Source organism: Phalacrocorax aristotelis, chromosome 1, assembly GCF_949628215.1.
Source record: "Phalacrocorax aristotelis chromosome 1, bGulAri2.1, whole genome shotgun sequence".
In the NCBI taxonomy this organism is placed as follows: Eukaryota; Metazoa; Chordata; class Aves; order Suliformes; family Phalacrocoracidae; genus Phalacrocorax; species Phalacrocorax aristotelis.
The window spans coordinates 206,696,791-206,718,833 of record NC_134276.1 but is presented as its reverse complement, the minus strand read 5'-3'; the positions used below and the strand labels follow the sequence as shown (position 1 = coordinate 206,718,833).

The 22,043-nt window shown below is 39.2% G+C and overlaps 1 protein-coding gene across 1 annotated transcript in view; it reads right to left on the bottom strand.

Moving 5' to 3' along the window:
• The window catches only part of GNAI1 (G protein subunit alpha i1), a 36,348-nt gene extending 14,318 nt beyond the window's left edge, over window positions 1-22,030 (bottom strand). Inside the window, exons 1-3 of the mRNA XM_075081474.1 lie at window positions 21,491-22,030; window positions 2,409-2,451; window positions 2,189-2,330 (exon numbers count right to left, since the gene is read on the bottom strand). Coding sequence (XP_074937575.1) covers window positions 2,189-2,330; window positions 2,409-2,451; window positions 21,491-21,608 — 303 coding nt within the window. The 5' untranslated portion in view covers window positions 21,609-22,030. The remainder of the gene's footprint in view (window positions 1-2,188; window positions 2,331-2,408; window positions 2,452-21,490) is intronic.
• Between the last annotated feature and the right edge of the window lie 13 nt (window positions 22,031-22,043).

The following is a 22,043-nucleotide window of genomic DNA, read 5'->3' as shown; positions in this document are numbered from 1 at the left end:
ATTTGAGGAAAAGAGTCTGAATGTAACAGTTTTCATCAGGTGTTACAATTTTGAGCTTTTTTTTTCCCCAAGAAGCCAAAAAAATTACCACAAAGTAGAATAAAACTAAAAAGACTATACTACAATAATCGAAGAGTAACCATACTTTTTTATTTTAAAGTAAGACTGATATATAACACAAGCTCTGAATTCCTTTTTCCATTTCTGACTTTACAATGGGCAAAAATTTAGTACTGACGTTCCATAGCAGCGTTGCTCTGAAAAACTAATTTGGACCACCAAGACCTGCCGAAGTGCAAAGGGATGGACACCTATTTTAAGATTATCCCTGACAAATGTTTGCCTCATCGTTTATATAGCTCTCTGAAGTCAAGAAACTCAGATGACTTCAAACTGATATCACATATAAAATAGCCCTCAAAATCTTGTTAGTCATTTTATCTGCTAACACCTAAATTTACTCCTCCTCCGTTTTCTCTTACTATGTATTTAGTAACATGAGTCTACCATCTGCCTCTTTCCAACACTAACTGCCAGACTCCAGAGAGGACTCCACTGCACAAATACTGAACTAACATGTGGTAAGATACTGTTGCTGCCCTGGAAAACTTTAGCCTTGAGGAAGGACAACAAGAAACATGAGAACAAATGTGGAGAAGAATAACAAATGAAAAAGAGGCTTTTACTAGCTATGCTTACAACTGAAGAGGTTTCAGGTGGAATTAACATATGTACATAAAATAAGGACTATCAAAGAGCAAACTGAAAATTAACTAATAATTCATGACTGCCAATCAGATTTAGACTTCAGATACAACTTTATGACCCACTTTATGTAATCTAACAAGCATTTGTCTTCATTATAACAACCATACATAATGCATTACATGAGGTTACTGAAGGTATATGCTCTAATATTTATAAATTGCTTTTTAAGCAATAAGATCTTGAACACAAGACTTTGTAATGAATGAAGAATTTACATACCATTTCTTATTTTTCAAGACCCTCCTCTTCTCCCAAACTGTAATTCAACCTTAACATGATGGAAAGAACTTAACTATGACAGAATACCCTTCTGACTACCTTACATACTTATTTCAATACATGAAAAGCAAAAGAACTTCCTTCATCTTTCCTGCAAGACAGCCATAACGTGGCTAGTTACTGCTTCAAAAACTGTACTGGTGAGCACTCCGTATTCTGACACGGATTTCTGTGGAAAGAAAATAAAACATCCCAAACTAAGTTTGTATACTATTCAGACTAACAACTTTGGTGATCAATTTCAGCACTGCAGCACAGAGTGTACTCCTGTAGCCAGAAGACAAGCAAAAACACTTAAGCTAAGCATTTTACAGAGAGATTCAAAGCATCTAACCTCCTGACAAGACAAGAGTGTAATCAGGGTCACCACAGGTAAGAGTATAGGGTTAGGAATGGAGAAACAATAAGCCAAAAGAATGAATTCTGCAGACCAGCTTCAACAGGTGGAATGGCAAATAGACCCATCAGAGGTTTGTATATGGCACATTAGATGAAACGAGATGGAAAAGGTGCAGAAAAGCTTAGAAAAAGGCCTCCTGTTTCTTGGGAAAAATCCTTAATCCATGTAGTATCGTGAAAAAATGGGATACCAGCAGCAGGGCTATGCCCATGTCTCTGCTTTAAGTAAAATAAAATCCTCCACACTGGAAATCAGTATGAAACAAGATCAAGCTCAGAGGCTGGAAACATTTGAGGCACCGCTGTGCCTATGACATAGTAGAAAAGTGCAGACAGTAGCTATTAGATGCCTACCTACTTAAGCTGTGTTTTTTAAGGAACGTGAAGATGTCTAACTTAAATGAGTTACAGAACACCCCACAAGTCCATACAAATAAAGAGACATACCTGCATAGTTTAATGTTATTCAAAAAATCCCTAAGACTCAGATGTTTAGTTCTCAAAATTTAGATAGAATTTGGAAAGCTGTATCTAAAATGAATAGTTGTTGTGAATCAGCCCAGTGCTGATTGCTCTGTAGGTCACCTTGCCAGGTAAAGACCAATGGCATTTAATCGAACTTTGTATCCTACAAAAAGATTTTTGGATATCAAGAGATTTTTTCAGGAAATAGTAACAGACAAAAAAATGAAAACGAATGGATATTTCAGCTGTATATCTCTGTGTGTACTTCAATACTCACAGCCCTGGTTGGATCACCAAAGTCTATCTTCAACCTCCCCATTGCTCTAATGATAGCAATAATGGACTGAATGGTGTTACTGTAGACAACAGCTTTGTACTGTTTACATTCTTCTTCTGAATAACCAGCTTCATGGATAATCCTATGGAAGGAAAAAAAATAAATTCTCTATTCAAATTTAAAAAAATATTTCTCTATCATAGTATTTCACCATACTTACTTCATTTGTTTGACGATTGTGCTTTTCCCTGATTCACCAGCTCCTGAAAAATAAATGTGTGAAAATTCATTAGAGTAGACTTTTATTAATCTTTGAAAATACATTTAGTTTCTACACTTCAAATAACTAATATAAAAACCTTTGATAGTTAAAAATATATTTGTTAAAAATTAATTTTTAATATTGGAATTTTCAAAATCAAGACATTTTAAGAACAAATCATTCAGCTCTAAAGTCTTTGCTTCTCTTTCTACAGAGGTGAGCATAATCTTTACATAGTCTGCTGATGTTTCTAATGCAAACAGATGATCAGTTGTTCAACTTCAAAGGGGTCTGAAGCTCAATTCCTCTAACTGCCTTTTTAATCAACGCCTAACCAAAAACATCGTTCTAAGTTCCCAACACCGTATTAATGGTCTTCAGTGTTGCAAAAGAACATGTTCAAACTCTTCAGGGTTCTAGCCTTTGCAATCATCTTTTGGCCCTTGCAAGAATAAACATACACAGACAACTTTTTGTTGGAACAGATTGCATGGGGTTTGCCAGACATCCTAATACCACTCTCAATGCCTAACAAATTAAAAAAGAAAAAGCATGCTATGCTATAAAAACAATTAGTATGCCTGTCAGCAGACGGGGGATTAAAAAAAAGCAGTTTTTGCTGTCTCAGCAACCTTAGTTTACCTCCACTTTCTTTAGTCTCTTTCTTTCTCTGAAAAAATTATGGAACTCTTAGAGCTGTGATCTAACGCCTTTAGACAGCACGCTCCACGTTTGTCTGTGACTTGTGCTGAATTATTCCTTTTACATTTCTTCTCGCTCAATATGGTTTTGCAGAAATTAGTAGAATCTTCACAGAGTCTACAGGTGTTTCCAATGCAAACAGATCGCCAGTTGTCCAATTCCAATACAACCACAGAAATCTCTTTTCTTTAGAGGTCACTGTGACCACAGGAAGCCACTGATAAAGGCTGTGTTTATTCAGCTTCAAAAAAGGGTGAGAAGAAAATCTGAGGCGTTGTGAGACAGTCAGCCTCACCTTGATCATCAGACTAACTATAGAGCAAATACTCCTGGAAGTAATTTTCAGGCACATGAATGAAAAGGTGACTGGGAATTGCCAGCATGGATTTACAAAGTGCAAACTGCACCTAACTTGATAACTTTTTGTGAGGAAACAGCTGGTTTTGGGGATGAAGGACACCAACAGATGTCATTGACTCTAATAAGGTTCCAATGCCACCTCCCACAGCGTCTTGCACCAAATTGGATAAATATCGACCTCAAGGTGTCTGGGAAATCTGCCTAGACACGCAGACTTAAAGACAGTTCAAAATCTAACTGGAAGCCAGTTAGAAGAGGCAATCTTCAGGAGATGATACTGGGCTAATGCACTTTAACATCTTCATCAATGACCTGAAAGCCAGGATGGAAGGCACCCACACCAAGTCTGCAGGCAGCACCAGCCTGGGAGGCCATGAAGTGGCCACAGTGTTAGAGAACAGAGGTACTGTTCAGAGGGTCCTCAACAAGCTAGATAACTGAGCTGACAGGAATCTCATGACAGTGAACAGAGGCAAATGTGAAGTCCTGCAAGTGGCATAGAATAAGCCATGCAACAATACAGACTTGGGACTAATAGGTAGGGGACAACCTTGAGGAAAACTCTGGGGATCAACAACCTGAAGAATCAGTAGTGGGCCCTTGTGGCAATGAGGGTCAACCACATATCAGGCTGCTGCGCTGGATCTGGCTGGATTAGAGATAACTTTCTTCGCAGCAGCCCATATGGTGCTGCGCTTTGGATTCGTGGCTAAACCAGTGCAGATAACAGCGTAGTGTTTTTGCTATTGCTGAAAAGTGCATGCACTGCATTGAGGCTTTTTCTCTTTTTCACCATCCCCCACCCCCAGCAAGCAGGCTGGGGGTGGACAAGAAGCTGAAAAGGGACATAGCCAGGAGTACTGACCCAAGCTGACATTCCATACTTTAGGATGGCTAAGCAGTAAAAGCTCAGGGAAAGAATAAGGGTAGACATTTGTCATCACAGCATTTGTCTTAATCTTTGTCATAAGCTTTGGAAGGGTGATTATGATGAAGGCTCTAGAGCACAAGTCTTATGAGGAGCAGCTGAGGAAACTGGCATTTTTTAGTCTGGAGAAGAGCAGGCTTATCACTCTCTACAGCTACCGGAAAGGAGGTTGTAGAGAAGTGGGTGTCAGTCTCTTCTCCCAAGTAACAAGCAATAGGACGAGAGGAAATGGCCTCACATTGTGCCAGGGGAGGTTTAGATTGCATAGTGGGGAAAAAATTCTTCCCCGAAAGGGTTGTCAAGCACTGGAACAGGTTACCCAGGGAAGTGGGTGAGTCACCATCCCTGGAGGTATTTAGAAGACATGTAGATGCGGTGTTTGTGGACATGGTTTAGAGGTGGACTTGGCAATGCTAGGTTAACAGTTGGACTTGGTGATCATTAAGGTCTTTTCCAACCTAAATGATTCTATAATTCTTTGCACGCATCCATTATGCAGGCTGAGGCCCTGCTTTCCAGGAAGTGGACAAACATCGGCCAAACATCTGCCTCCCAATGGGAAGCAGGGAATTAATTCCTTTTGCTTTGCCTCTGTGAGTGCATGCAAGTTTTTGCTTTCCCTATTAAAACATCATTATCTCTATCCACTAGTCTTCTTGCCTTCCATTTTCTCCTTATCCCAAGGGAGAGGATAGTGATCAAGCAGCTTGTGTGGATGTTTGGGTTGACCCCAGCAAACAGTCACTGGCAAAGCTATAGTCAAAAAGTCAAAAGAGGCTGTTACTCCCCAGCAGTCAGCATTAGTGACACCGTATCCAAGTACTGCGTACTGTTCCCCCCTCAGCACTCAGTAAATGTAATACTGATAAACTGACAAAAAAAACAGTAGATGACAACTTAGTTGATTAGGGGGCTGGTGCACATGGCATAGAAGCAAAAGCTACAGAGAACTGAGCTTTTTAATCATGGAAAGACTACTGGGGGGGCAGGGCATGTATGGTGGGCTGTGTGTCCAATTGCTGTCCTCTCCATAAAACCCGGTTAAGACAGCTGAAGACAGAAGCAAACTTCTCAGAGGTACACAACAAAACAATGGGAGGCAATCAAGAATCTGCAGCACAGGCAATTTCGCAGATATTAAGGGGGGCAGGGAACCTATCGCCATGGAAGAGGTTAAGCACTGGAACCAACTGTGCATAGAGAAAGTAGAAACTCAGCCTTGGGGTTCTTCAAAATTCAGCTGGACAAGGCTCTGAGCAACCTTATCTTTCTTGATCTTAGCCTGGCTTTGAGCAAAGGGTTGAGCTAGACAACCTGTAAAGGTTTCTTCCAAGTTAAAATATTATTTGGTGTCAGTGTAACAGAATATTTCTATACTTTGACTATTGTATAGCGATGCCTTTGGGATATTCCTTCTATTAAACCAAATATGTAGCTTCATGACAGGCTCAAGCCAGTGGGGCTGCCAAAAGTTGTCCCACCTCCGCCCCAGCACTGCTACTGATGTGGCTAGACTTCCCTTCCTCCAACACACAGTAGAATGAGCGTTAGCACCCACAGGAGCTAGTGTGCTGCAGAATTAAGTAGCTAAGGAATAAAGTAGGCCTGTCAACATCAATCTAAGATTGCTAAAAGCCATCTTTAGCTAACGCCCAAGTAAAAGATGTTTTTGATAAACCTGTAGCAATAGTCCTCAGACTCTGAGCTGCCATGGAAGTTCAGTATCAGTAAGAAAAGAGAGATGGCAGTACAAAAGTAATTTGTTATTGTGACACCTGAAGCATTTGTAAATCAAATTAACACAAGCTGTAAATACCTAATTATGCACTTATGGACAGATAGAATACGAAAGTTTAAAGATTATCTTTATTAATGAAATTACTATAATTTGCTTTGGGTTAACATTTTTATTCAAACAATTTGAAGGAAGTATATACCCCTGCATTCAACAGCAATTTTAGAGATATTAAGAAATACTACTACAGCATTTAACATACATAACCTTGTGAAGTGCTCTTTCTGGTAAAGATTTGCCACACTTGGCAAACCAAGCAGGTCCAAGTCAGGGCTAGTCACAGTATTGAAATTTAATTATTTTGTAATACACTTTCTACTGTTTCTCCCGAGTTAGATACATGTGCTTCTCTATGGTGTTAGAATTCACATGTACCAAACACCTAGAATTCTCATAAAAGTCCTCTCAGTAATATAATCAAACACTCATAATACATATGAAAAATAATTGAGTCATTTGTTACAGAGTACCTAAAATCAGCAGTGAGTTCCTGGAAGATGCATTTCCCTATTTTATTTAATGGAAAATAGAAACGGTTGTGTTTGATTTGGGTTTTTTCTTTAACTGCATGCTAAAATGCCTGCAGCCTGCCTAACAATCTTTACTAAGTATGTAAGAAAATTACACCTTACTCACTGTCCCATACTGAAAGGAGGTTCATTATTTTTGCACTCCTGAATGCAGAGGTCAGGCAGACTTTCTGATGGATGTATATGCAAAATTTCCTCCCTCATCTCAGCGTAAGTTGTCCATACAGCAAAATTACAACTAACTCTGTTCTACAAAGTTTTAGACAGGAGCGAGCAGTATCAAATATTTCACGTGACAGCTGCATATCAAGTGTCAGAGCTAACTGTACTGTCACAACCAAACCCCACCCAAATGTAGACAGACTTGATTGTATATTCTTCAGTCACCTAGAAAATGATGCAATTTCAGCTTCACTACTGCCAATAATCTGAACAGTCTTATTGGCTCAGTTACTATTTATGTGTAACAAAAATATTAATAAAAAGACTTGACAGTTCTGCTCAGACTAGAAAAATAGCAATGTATCAGTTCCGAATTTGAAAGAATCATGAGCGGTTTTTCTTTGCTTAGTTTTAAATGAAAGTCTAAGCTAACTGTTAGGTCATTACTTTTACAAAAGAAAGTTTCAATAACTGCTGAATATTTTTCTCTTGCACATTTTGCATCCTTTATGTTTGCCTCAAAAGAAAAAAAAGAGGGCAACATCCTATGAAAATCCAATTTAAAGCACAGAATTTTAAAGCTTTTATTCACATAGTTCAGTAGCAATATAACTTCAGCTAAGTCTCTTGTTACACCTGCTTGCCGGAAAGCAGGCAGATCCTTATGCCTCATTATGCAGACTGACAAAGCATGGAAGCAAAGCACGTCCAACTTAATCAGCACAATTTAACAGAGGAAACAGCAGAAGCACATTCTCCCCAATAGATTCTACTATAATCTGAAGGGTCTTTTCCTCAAAGTTTATTAATCAGGCTCTACCTTCACATGTCAATACTTCCACAGCTAGTACTGGTGCTATCCAAAGCACTTGTTTACCTAGATCCAGCATGAGTTATGACAGCACTCAGTGAATTCCTACCTTGCACATAAACCCAGGCCTATGATGAACCCTGCTGCACCATCCATGGCAGTTAATTTAAAGCTCAGTTAAATAATGGGCTAAATTTGTATTACAATTTTTCTTTCAAAGTCAACTTTCAACTTTGGAAACAAAAAAAAAAAAATCAAAGCATCTTCATGTTCAAAAGAACAATTAAAAAAACATTTAACAGATCAACCTCTGAACAAACTGAGTAGGGCTAGCAAAGCTCAAATAAACTTAAGAAATGGCTAAAGCAATATTCAATCTTCCAAGCTGCTATTTGGCCAGTTACTCAAGAACTTACTAAAAAATATTAAAAAGACAGACTTGGTTGGACTCAATGATCTTAAGGGTCTTTTCCAACTTAAATGATTCTGTGATCCTATGACTCACTACTACAGAATTGTAGCAAACATCATTTTATACAGATTCAATATTCTTTTACATTCCAAATGGAGCAGGTCTGTGTTTAAAAAGAATTGAAGTAAGTATTTTATAATGATTAAAAATAACAGGTCAGCAAAAATGTTACTTTGAACTACTCATAGTGTCTCATGATTTATTATCCCACACACTGCCTACGTGGCAAGCATTCCAGAACTACAAATTTCTGGAACAAATGTTTTATGCACCCAAGCACAGAAACTGCTGTTTGCAGGTGCCGAGATCTTAATAGTAACCTTTCTAACTTGTGAAGCATTTGCTAATCACTTACTGAGGAAGCTAATCAAATACCAAAATAAAAAAGCAATGTAAACTTCAAGTTCACAGTATCCCTCTTTGGAAGAAACCAACTGTGAAGTACAGTTCCTAATAGCACAAATATGCTCCTCACAACACTAACACAGAAAAGATCACAGACTAAATATTGTGGAGGAAAAAAACCCCTAGATTAGGAGAAGAGGAGTTAGATAAAAACTGATGAGTAGAATGGGGCTGGCTTTGAACCACCAACTAAGTCGGACAGGAACTAAACCCACAAACAAGTAGAATAGTCTTGTATGTTGCCAGAAGAGAGTTCAAGTATGGACAAGAGTAATTAGTACAAATCTTTCAATGGATGCTTGTCAGCTTTTCAGACTGTAAAACAGGAGACTTGCACCAGATTAAATTAAACATAGAGACACATGCAAAATTTAAAATAAAACACATAGGGTCATAAATTGTTGGGTTCTCATACTGTAAAGTCCTCTCCGCACAACCCTCCTATCCAGTCTCCTGGCAGATGTTAGTATTTCACAGAAGGCAGAAGATGAATGGTGCCTTCTCCTCATCTGTCACTGGTCACAGCACAAGCTAAATGCCCTGACTTCTGTTTCTGCTACAGGGCCAGGAATCTCTTACAAAAGGAAATGGCAAGCAAACAGCTTGGAAGTATAATGTCTTCAATTTCTTACCTCATGACAAATTACCAGGCATGAGACTTAAATTAGAATGCAAGCTGCTAATCACTTTTACTAATATATTTACTATATTCAAAATATACCAATTCAGTACAAAGAACCCATAAACAGTGGAAACTGTTGCTACACATCCACTAGACAGGTTGACCACTAAATGAAACGTCCTCTGACACCAGCACCCACACCACTCTATCTCCCTGCAAAATTTTTTTTTTTTGTCCCCACTCCCCCTTTTTGGAGCCACACAGCAGTTATGCTTCTTATCTACCACCATCTTGTTTTCTTCTAATTCTGGGGCAGCTGCTGCCAATGACAAGAGTTTAGTTTTCCCCTTTTCCCCTTCCCAACTATTTTCATGTAGTCAATCAAAGATTGACAGGACTCATATGGTGGCATTAGTCTTGGAACTTCTGTAGCTACTGGAATTTGAATGTGCCAGGAAACTTTGAATGAGTTAAGAATGAAGCTGTGTGAATAATATTTGGAAGAAAATATTTCAGTAACTTCGCCATGTAGTAATAGTGTGAATCCTAGATTACATCATTAGTGAAACCACAGGAGTGACAGACTCTAAAATTATGACGCTGACTCAGATAAAAAATCTGAGATGATTCTCAGGGTTTCAGTAGCTGCATACTGGCTTAGTTCTACAGAAGAAGCACCATTTAAATCCATAAGCCACTGTCACTTTGGTAAATTCCCTATCAATAAGTAATTACAACTAATTATTTCCTAGGTCGTCAGTATTACTCCTAGTAGATGCTTGAAATCAATAGTACACAACAAAATAGTCAATAAATTCTATATAAAACATCATTTAAGAAAACCATTGATGCAAAATAATACATACAATCACGTATTAACTCACATTAGTGTCCTGTGTGTTTACTCAGGTCTAGACGTCCAATAAACTGCTTTAAGTTTCTTAGATACCTAGGCTATTACTATAGTGAACGCATAAGCAAGTGATAAAGACTGTATTAATTAATATTGAAACAACAAAAAAGTATGGGTTTATATTCAGTATAACCTCTGGAATTCAATGAATTAAAAAAATAAAGCTTCCTGTGAAATGAACAGAGCACAAACTCCATTTTGCAAACCTTAAGGTAACTTTTATTCACATCTTTATCTTTAGAAGTATTTCAAATTTTCTATTAATGCTTAATATTTTTGACAGAAGTTTTATATCTTTTTTGCTTAGAATTTGATGCATGTGATAAAAAATTCTGCCTAGGAGTCTGCTTATTATATGCAATTTTATGTACCACTTAAACCATGTCCACTTAAATGCATGCAGTTTTGAATACAAATTGTTTCTGTTCTTCAAAACTGTTCTTATATTCCCCAACTGTTTCAAATTACTGCCTGTACAGCTACTGCTATATAGTAGGAATGCTTTTATCATTATGTGCATCACTTACACCATAACCATATTGTGGACTCATCATCTCACAATAAAGGAGAGCACCAGTACAATGCCAAGTGTCATGTTTCAGAAATTCTGTGAGACATTCAAAAGGAAATATGGTACCTTGGAACTGAATCTACTTTAAAAAGACATATCCATTGAGAATGTACATGAGATCTCTTTAAAAAAACCAGTACCATTGCCTTACAGAGGGACAGTGCCATTGTACTTCAAAATCTGAAGTATTTTCCTCAGTTAAGATGTAGGTATAGCTTCCTTTGTGTAAGGTGCCAAACCCAGCAGGACGATGACAAATTGAGCCTCAAAGGTTTGGAAATAAACCTCTTATTATGCCAGAAATTAAATAAGGGAATGGATGCACATTTAGAGATGAAAACTACACAGCAATCATGCTTGCTGCCTGACAACCATATGCCACACTACCAACAGCTAAAACATTTGTGGCTCTGGGTTTATCTAACATGTCAGTGCTGACAGCAGCTTGGTAAGATTATCAGTTGACTATTTAAATGTATCAAAGGCCAACCTCCACACTACTATCCTCCAAAAGATTTGGGAATCTCCTCAAAATTTAAAGTCCGAAAACTTCTTAATGTTTCTAATGGAACTTCACTAATAGCAAATGATTGCTCTCAAATTAAATTGAGAAAGCTTTGAAGTAAATTAAAATTTCAACCCATTCAAACAGGCAGCTGCACCCAACAAGTCCAGAAGCAAGGAATAAGATAGATACCTACATAAAGAGCAGCTTGTTGGGCCTCAAACAAGTATGTTGTCAAAGCCCGATCTAATCTAACCCCAAAAGGTCCTATGTTCCAGAACAGCAGACAGAAAATAACCTAAGTAGTCTCTAACCTAGGAATTAAATTACAGCCTTTGCTAGCAAACACTGAGGCACTAAAGCATATTAGAAGGAATCCCTGTCAACATCTTTAAGAGCTTTAGAAAGCATATAATGGTTTTGCTAAGAGTTTATTGGATTTATTAAGGATCAGTAACTGAACCTGCATACAGCTGAGAAAGCCACTTTCAGAATGCTTCAAGAAATATTTAATACATCAGGGATACAGACAACACTTAAACGACAGGTAGGAGCTTCATTTCAGTCCACTCTTGTACAGTGCCTCACTGGTAGATTCTGAATTCAAAGAGCATTCAAAATAATATTTAATTAAATAAAACCTATAAACACTCAAGACAATTGTCTTGTTTACTCCAATTTTATTATTGGAAGACATTTATCTCCAGTCACAGCAAGTTTTAAAATTGCATTCCAATACTACATTCACTCTGTATTCTGTTTATAATATCAGTACAACTTTACTGTTTTAACTGGAGACTGTCTCCATTCTCTTCTCTGTTTGGACACTGAGCTGGCCATTATGCTGCTTGCTCACTACCATCCTGCATTCTTCACAAGGTGCTAGGTACAAGAGGATTCTTCCTAGTCAAGTATACAACCTGTAAGTTAGAATAGCATAAGGAAAGATAGGTCTGAGACTCCTTGGACTTGGAACGAAAACAAACTCCGACCTCCATTCTCCAATCAAGTGCCTGAATCAACACACTATGTGAGGGACCGGCACTACCTCCTATTCCAGATTTTACAATAAGTAGGTTCTGAGTAGGGTTTGATATATCTATCAACTGGAACTCACAAGTGAACACAATTTCACATTATTCCTCATCAAATTCTACAGTAAACTGTGACACAGAAATGCAGAAAGTCAAAGAATCGTCTTCTGTACCCATTTTCCCCTCCACCTGCTGCTATGCATTTCCAGTATTCCATTTGCACAAGGCAAGTATTCCTCTGCTCCTCATCGTGCTTTTATTCAGGTCCTCACCAGACCACTATGAAATATCAGTTAAACTGACCACTCTAGCAGCAAACAAAGTCCAAACAGGACAGCCCATTTGACTTCTAAACCAGCACAAACCCGAATTAAGCATTTAGAAGTGCCAGGGAGAGGGCAAAACCATTCAGCCAGATGCTGCAAGAGCACTCTCCTTTTTAGCAACACAGAGCTTCTAGAATGGCTCAACTGCTTATTAGGCAACACACACTGCTTATTTTCAGCATTCCGATACAGATTTAGAAAGTAGGCAAGAACCTCTTGAGTTTTACTGGAAACTATTAAAAAAAACCCAGAGATTCAGAATGTCCTTATGATCAGGATAGGTAACAACTCATAATATGAGCCAAACAGCTACAACAGCTACACCCATGTAAAAAACTCAACATATAGTTGCATGCAAGAAATTCTTTTATCAGTTCTGCAAAGGGAAGATGGTATCCTCTTCATTCCAACAGTATTTTCATTTCAGGAAACATACCATATTAAATTTGAGAATATATAAGAATTATAAACCTGCTTCACAGCTTCAACAGGAATTTTCATTACAGTACATTGATTTCTTCTTTAAAAGCAATCTATTTAGAGCAATGATTGTAAAGACTTCCTGTCCATTCTGGTTGCCTAGATACTGCTATATTTCACTAAAGATTTAATCAGGTACCTTTGCTAAGTATATTACGCACTTCAAATGCAATACTACATTTCTAAAAAGCCTATATGAAAAAGTAACGAGGTACAGTTTATTTCATAAATTGAAGCACTGTATATTTGAATGGTGTTGATTCCTTTAAATAAGTAGCTTTACATAAAGTATTTTCTAATTTCAATATGAATTTATATAGGTACATATAATATTGCAGTTTACATGTATCTCTAAATATAAATACATAGTGCCCATTGAAACATATAGATATATGTCAACACTGCTGCTTGATTTATTAAGTTGATCCCTGAACATACAAGCAATTGTGTTATTCAGAGCTTCAGTGACTCTTCAATTACCAAAGCCAGGAAAGGAAAGCAATTTACTTGCCTATCATATGTCTAACAACAAATCTTGTATTTAAAGAAATGGTTCTTAAATGCTCTCTGTCAATTACCCCCAACACCTGAGATCCTGAAAGAATGATATTAAGAGAAATTTTAAGACATTACACAGAAATATGATTTTCAAGGAAGGTCCTAGCCATTAACTAAACCAAAATTAAATGGGAAGTAAAAGTTTGACCTGAACAGATAACATACTTTCAAATCAAGGAATAATGCATACGGGTTATCTGTGACACTAGGTGATCTTTAGGCCATCTTACTCGGACAGTATAAACAGATACATGATACTTTACCTCCTGTTACATATTCAAGATATAAGATAATCCCAGAGATTCTGAAGCTGGCTCCACAGCTTTGCAAATTCCAAGGGCAAAGCCACGATGATGGGAAACATCTTCCAAATTCTCAACTCTAATAGCTCTTATAGCTACACTGCAAGAGGGTTATGAGCAGTCACAAACACGGATAATTAGTCTACAACATCATATCATTCCTTTGTTTCCCACCCTGATTCTCATTAAAAAAAAATCTTATTTTGTCTTGTCTGCTCCTACTCAATGGACAAGGACAATAAAATACGTTTAGCATTAGGAAGAGGCGAGCTTGAATCTTTTACTGCAAAAGCATACATTCCCAGTACACAAGTGTCTCAGCAAAAAGTTTACTTCTGTCTTAATCGTCTAATAAATTTCAGTATCTTAATTATCCTTCTCTCAGATATATCACTAAGAGAAGCCACTTCAGAAATTGCATTTTTCTGAATAGTGCACTCAAAACTTCTTGCTCTCGAGTTCAAAGTTCTGATTTTCTCAACTGCTCTCTATATACCTTACCAACTGAAATAGTTTTTGGATACAGAATCCCTCAGGTAAAGCAAACTAAGTTGCACTTACAGAATAACAAATGGGTGATTTACATATAGGCTGAGTTAACAGTAGGACACTAAGCAAACAGGGACAATAACTAGAACAGCTGACTTCAGTAAAGCTGGACAATGACTAAGACAACCTCAGAATAGCAAGTTTTCATCAATACAGGTTCTCCTATACATATCTTAGAAATAAACTTTTAATAGCTAATTATCAAGTCAGTTCAGCTGACTTGATAATTCAGATGCAGACATCCATTAAGCTCAACAGCAAAACTGACTTTAGAATTTCATGCTCTCTGAAGCCAAACTCACAGCTTGATTTCAAAATATTTAGCCAGACTTTAGGATGTCCTGACTACTCAATTATTCATTCTCAGAGGACCAAAACAACTAAAGGGTAAAATGTGGCAGCAAAAGAACAATTCACTTTGGCGATACAATTACATAAATCAGCACAGCCTAACTCTCTATAGGACAAAGCCAAAGTGCAAGTTGTGCCACCACAACTATGCAAGGAGCTATAATACTGTAAACTTTAGTTCTGAAGTGAGTTAAAAATAACTTCACAAAAGGAGGTTAGCTTAAATACATTATAATTTCAGTAATATAATCTATAGGACTGAAGTAAACTGTTGTATCAGCACAATGATGATACAATAAACTGTACTGCCAGACAAAGTAGGAAGAAAGTAATTAAGTCACTGTATTACAGAACTTATGTGCAGTCTTGAGGCACCACTGATGATGGGAGCAAACAGCTTACCAAAAAGTACCTCACCAGAGCCTTTCTGGTCTCTAATTCAGGAGGTGGGAAGCATTACATTGGTTTTAAAAAACAGTTTGAAGAAAAATAATTTTTTAGCTTAAAATGTTTTCTAACCCTTAAAATATAATATAAAAAAGCCTTAATGCCTAATGCAAAAGATAAGTTAAAGTGATTTTTATGTATCTGTAACTATATTTTTTAATCAAAAGACAAAAAAACAAAGTCACCATAACTGGTACCATGATGTAGTACAAATCGTACAGTTTCTCTTTAGCCTCTTCTAAAGCTACATGTACTTAAGTAAATTTTTTCCTAAGACTGTTAAAGAATTAAAATCATGATACAATCATAAATGGTAACTTTATGAAGAAACTTCCAAAATCAAGATTTAAAATAGTAGTGTAACAGATGACCTGAAATCACTAAAGATAATGTGTATTTTCATAAAGTCTATATGCACATTAAAGACCAATCCTATAATATTGTAAATTATTATACCAACAGATAGAAAGTGACAAGTATAAAAGAACCCAAACTGCAATTATGCAAACACAACCATAACTGAATGACTGTTTTCTGTACATCCATGAGCCTCTTTCACAAAGCAAGGGGGATTATTACACTGTGCCAATCTAGTAATTTTGACTTTGTTCTTTGAAATTGTTATGTTCAGTACAAAGGCTTGAGGATTTCATTGACTTAACTACAAAGTCAGATATAAAAGTCCACATAAATAACATCCTGATTGCCAGAGTCCAACTGTACCATATTAAAATACAAGAGAGTTCCTAGTTCAGAACTCCCACTAAATCTAAGCAGACAGGCAGAAAGTTGGGGGGGGGGGGGGCAGGACAGGGACAACAATACAACAGACACAAGACCAACAAGAAAAAAAACCCCAACCAACCAAAAAAAAAATCCTCCAAACATAAAGACTTTTTAGATATCACAAAACAGCTTTTAAGTAAGAGGTGAACTTTGTAAATATCTATAAATAGATAGTTGTCTCACAGCGAGACAGGAAATATTTTGTCAGACATGTTTTAGACTAGACTGGTATAACTTACAAAGATGAGGTCAATGTCTCTGAAATATGCAATGGTTGTTGTGAGAATAAGGCTTTTCTGAGAGCTCCCATAAATTCAGCCTTCTAAAGTCTTTTTTGTCTGCAAGTGTGAAGAAAGAGAATACTCTGGAGGAAAGGCAAGAGAAGTAATGGTACAAACAATGTGTGTGTATATATTTTTTTTTTTAGTCCAGTGTGCAGTCAGGCCTGGAGGAAGGCAGGTATTGCCAAAGACTGCAAGGATCATGCTGTTGAAAAGATTGAGCATGCAGAGGCAGTTGATTGAGCAGAGAGAAGGATGGAGGTCTGTAAGAAAAAGCAGCCAGAAAAGATGCCCGAGATGTGAAGATTTACAAGAACAACAACACAGAATTGCTCTTGTTACTGCCTTAAGGAACAGGAAGAACGTCAATGAAAAAGATTAAGAGCAGTACTCAGTCTTAAATTAAAAAACAGCTGTCTTTAAGAATTCAAGATGCCAATGTTTGGTATGAATCACAAGGACCTACTTGGGAATAGAAAAATGGCTCTGTCGGTCATGAGTATGAGATTTAACAAGGCCAAGTGCCAGGTCCTGCACTTGGGGCACAACCCCAGGCAACACTGCAGGCTTGGGGAAGAGTGGCTAGAAAGCTGCCTGGTGGAGAAGGACCTGGGGGTGTTGGCTGACAGCCACCTGATCATGAGCCAGCAGTGTGCCCTGGCGGCCAAGAAGGCCAACAGCATCCTGGCTTGTATCAGCAATAGCGTGGCCAGCAGGAGCAGGGAGGTGATCGTGCCCCTGTACTCGGCACTGGTGAGGCTGCACCTCAAATACTGTGTTCAGTTTTGTGCCCCTCACTACAAGAAGGACACTGAGGTGCTGGAACGTGTCCAGAGAAGGGCAACGAAGCTGGTGAAGGGTCTGGAGCACAAGTCTGATGAGGAGCAGCTGAGGGAACTGGAGTGGTTTACTGTGGAGGAGGCTGAGGGGAAACCTTACTGCTCTCTGCAGCTACCTGGAAGGAGGCTGTAGCAAGGTGGGGGGGTCAGCCTTTTCTCCCAAGTAACAAGCAACAGGACAAGAAGAAATGGCCTCCAGTTGCACCAGGGGAGGTTTAGATTGGATAGTAGGAAAAATTTCTTCACTGAAAGGCATACCAAGCACGGGAACAGGCTGCCCAGAGAGGTGGTGAAGTCTCCATCCCTGGAGGTATTTAAAACATGTGTAGATGTCATGCTTGGGGACATGGATTAGAGTTGGACTTGGCAGTGCTAGCTTAACAGCTGGACTTGAAGACCTTAAAGGTCTTCTCCAACCTAAATGACTCTACAATTCTATGAGTTTAAAGGTATCCATTGAAGTTAAATCTGTGAACATGATTATCCAGAAAGAAGACAGATAAGTACAGTTGTCAAACACATGGTCTGTGACCTCCTGGATCCCAGGATCCACTGCTAAAGAACATTTAAGACATATCTATTGCCTTTTGCATTCAAGATACTAAGAACCTGAATGCTGAATTTCCTATATTAGGCGAAGAATGAGATAATCCACAAGACAAAGTGCTAATCCTATAAACTCATGATGCCAGTTTGAACATATTTGTGAAACCTGATGAGTTAACCTCATACCAGAAGGCTTTCTACTAAATGAGGTACTGCCTGTTCTCCTGCAGCTGGCATGAATTCAGTCTTATGTTCTTTAGCTAATTCAACAGAAATGTACTTGCAAATCCACACCTGATCTGGATCACATGTATATTAATGCAGCACACAGATCAGTCACACAGAACTACCACCTCCCAACATGAGTAGAATTACATTCATTCTGCAAGCATCACTGGAATTTTTATTTATTGAGCAGTAAAAGTTAAGATTAGGAACCATGGAAGAGAAAAACAACTTGATCTACTGCTTTTTCTACTTGGAAGCCAGCTAAAATATGCACTGTTTTTCAAAAATATCACTCACACTAAGTATATGAGCTTATCTATAAGAAACTAACAACAGAAAAGAACCAAACATTACCTCAAACAATTAGGAAACAGAAGTTTAGGAACTGTCAAATTGACACAAATACTGAAGTGCTTAAGGAGAAGTACTTATGTTAATTATTTAGTGTTGGACAATATACCAGACTGCATTTGCATTTTCATGAAATTTAAGTATTTCTTTGTCGCACATTGATGGAAAAGAATTTTAAGTGAAAGAAGGTTATTTAATGATTTTAAAAAATAAAATCACCAAATTCCATGTGTAAACAAGCATTTTCCATTTGGCTTACAAACTACATGCTCAAATTCAGCTTACTTCTAATAATGAGGGTGGCTTTCAAATTTTCCAGAAAAGACTCTCCTCCTGTTGGGATAGCACACTGAAGTGCTTAGAACTGTAAGGTTAAAATAATCTTATACATGGATAATGTTCAGAATCCTGTATTTTTACTCCAAATGACCCGTAGTCAAATTTGTACAGAATCATGCACCAATTTACAGATATGACGAAAGAAGTTAGATAATCCAGGCACAGTTTAAATGTTTGCTTCTTCCTAGAGACAGGACAACCAAATATAAATCTAACATGGATCAATTATATTGTTCACAAAGCCATGGTTTAAGTCCAGCAATGTCACATCTATCTCTTAATTAAATCACTCCAATTTCCTGTTTTTGAAAAAAACTTTAGAAAAGCATATAATGGAACAAATTAAATTTAAAGGCTAGAAATAGACTGATTTTATAAACACATCTTCCCTCAACTGAGCATTCTAGCTCAAGCTTCAGTAGGATTCTCTAATCACCACACAAAAATATAGTTTTTATAGGTACTGAAATTAATCTGCCTTATTGGCTCAATAGGTATACAGCTACATGCTCTTTCTCTACATAAGCAAGGTATTTTAGATGCCTGTCACGCATTGTGTTTTCCTGGCAGCAGACCACAGTTTGTACTTTTCCTTTTATTTCAGTATCTTTTTAACAGAACAAGCCCATAAATAGATGTAGGAGTACAACTGAGGAAATGATAAACTATGACATATGGGCTGAACAAGCAAATGGGAAAGTGAGCAGTGAGAAGAAAGTGACTCTAGTGGAAGTAACTTTAAATAGTTTTGCCATCAGATAAAGCACTGACATAACATTTAAGACATCTGACACAGTTGCAAGGAAAAGTAGCAGAAAAAACTTTCATACCAAGACATGCGAAATACACAAACACATCCATGAGTGTATATACAAAACCTCATCCTGAGTTCAGTAAACATTTAGGTGATTTTTGTTTAAATAACAATTCAAACACTGGTCCTAAAAGAAGTTAGCCTGCTACTTCTCACACCTCTTTTTAATAGGGGAGGGGGAAATATTAAACCAACTGAGCTACAGCTCAGAACACTATAAGAACACACATGTAATTGAGCATTTGTTCCATATCCAAAGATTTTATGAGATTCCAGCAAAAAAAAATATTTTCCTCAAAAGCTTTTCTGTATTAGAAACTCAGAAATGTATACATTTATTTTTAAGTTTTATAAAAAGAGCATTAAACAACTGAAAATAATGACAAAATGCATTCTCAAGTTTAAAGTGTCTTTCTATAGATGTGGACTTCATCTGTATCCCCAGAATATGATGAAAGATATGAAGACAACTACCAAACCAGGTGTACTAGAAGTTCCATACGGAACAGCAAAAATACTGAAAAAAATAATTTTAAATGCCTTGCCTGAAGACATATAAAGCATTATTTCGCCACCTTCCAAAAAGACAGTAACATCTTCTGAACTATTGCTGCTGATCCCATAGGGGATAACCTTTCCACGCAACAATCTGAGGATTCCAAAGGAGTGCAGGACTAGGCACAGTACCAACCAAAAGCCTAACACTTTCTGGAAAATAAACCAAAAAATTTTTTTTTAATTGTTTCTCTCACAAGCAAAATTTTAAATCTATAAGCATATTTTAGGACTTTTGTTTCATCTCTTTATCTGCACATGAAAGTGCTTCACTTTCCTTTCTGTACCTTTCTGGAGCTATTTTAGAATTCAGCAACAAAAAGAAGTTAATTAAGAGGTCTATGGCAGTGTTGGTAGTGAATAGAGCACTGCAGATGAGGAATCTAGCAAAATCAATGTTAAGGAGAGTGACAAATTGGTCAGTTGTTTAAAAAGTTTGCCTGAAAGTGTAGCTCTGGGAGGAGAAAGGCAGCATGAAGAGAGCTGCAAGTCAACAGCTTTTTACCTCCTGATTAGAAGGATCCAGTCTAGTTTAGCTCTATGGTATATACTGCAAAACTCCCTACAACATTAACACAATGCAAATTTGCCGCATTCAGCTCTCCGCAAGTTGTGCGGTCATTTTAGTCCTGCACAAAGGTATTTCTAATTAAAACCCTTGCTCCCTTTTTTCTTTTGTTTTTTTTTAAATCTTATTTATTTTTACATGCAGGCATTTCACTTAAAACACACAAAAGCAGCTAGCTTCAAGTACTTGTGAGCAAAACGCATAAAACACACGATAGCATGTTATGTGAGTCACTGTATTATAGGTGTAGAACCCCCATCAAGGTTGCACTTCCCGCTGTACCATTTCAGCAACATAGGCAACTCCCACAACAATAAAACAATGCAGAAAGTTAAGCAGTGCTTTGCCTTGTGTTCCTTTGACGCTTTCTGCACTTAATTCTTACGGGAACAGCTCAGGTAGCGGTCGGGTCTACAAACGTTAAGAGCACACATCCCCCAACCGAAAATTTCCTTCCCCTGAGCAGAGGTGCACGGAATCTACGTCAAAAGTGTGAGGTGTTATCCCCTTCGTATGGAAGTTGGTGCTCGCCCTGAAGCGGGGCCCCAACCGAGTGCGCCGTGCCGTCTCCCCACAGCAGCCCTGCCTCCCCCCAGCCGCGGCGGAGGCCGGGGCGCCCACCGGCCCGCCCAGGGTGCCGTGCCTCCCCTCACCCCGGCAACCTTCGGGTGTCATGAGCACATCCCCGGCTCGGGCCAGGCGGCGCTCCCCCCGCCACGCCACGCCACGCCACGCCACGCCGCCCGCGGGAGGCGTCCCGCCGCCCTCCCAGCCGCGAAGCGGGGCCCTCTCCTCCGCCACCCGCCGTGCCACACGGCTGTGAGCGGGCTCGGCGGCCGCCTGCCGAGCGGCTCTTCCCGCCGGGCCGGGCGGCGACGGGGCACCGCGCCTCGGGGGGGGGAACCCTTACCCAGGAGGAGCAGCTTCACCTCCCTGGCGGCTTTTTCGCCGTCCTCCCGCAGGTTCCTGTCGATCATCTTGCTCCTCTCCACCGCCGCCTTGTCCTCGGCGCTCAGCGTGCACCCCATGGCGGGGAGGGGGCTGCTCTGCTCGGCTCCGCCGGGAGAGAGACGCGAGGGAGCGGCGAGGTCTGGCGCCCGCGGCCGCCGGAGAGGCGCTGAGGAGGGAGGGGGAGCGAGCGCCGCCCCGCTCTTTCTCCTTCTCCCCCTCCCTCACCTGAAACGCAACGGCGGCGTAGGCACCACGCGCCGAGTTTACCTCACACGCAAGCGGGCAAAGAGGAGGAAAACCGGGGGTGGGCGGGGGGGAGGCTGGCCTGAGGCCGTCCCGAGGCCGTCCCGGGGGCGCGGGGGGGCCGCTGGCGGCGGTGGGATGCTAGCGGGGGACACGCACCGGGGGCCGCTGCCGGTCCAGAGGTTGCCTCTCCCGCCGCCGAAGCCCTCGCGCTTCCGCGGCACCGCCCCCGCCCCTCCAGAGGCGCTCGGCCGCGCGCACCGCCCACA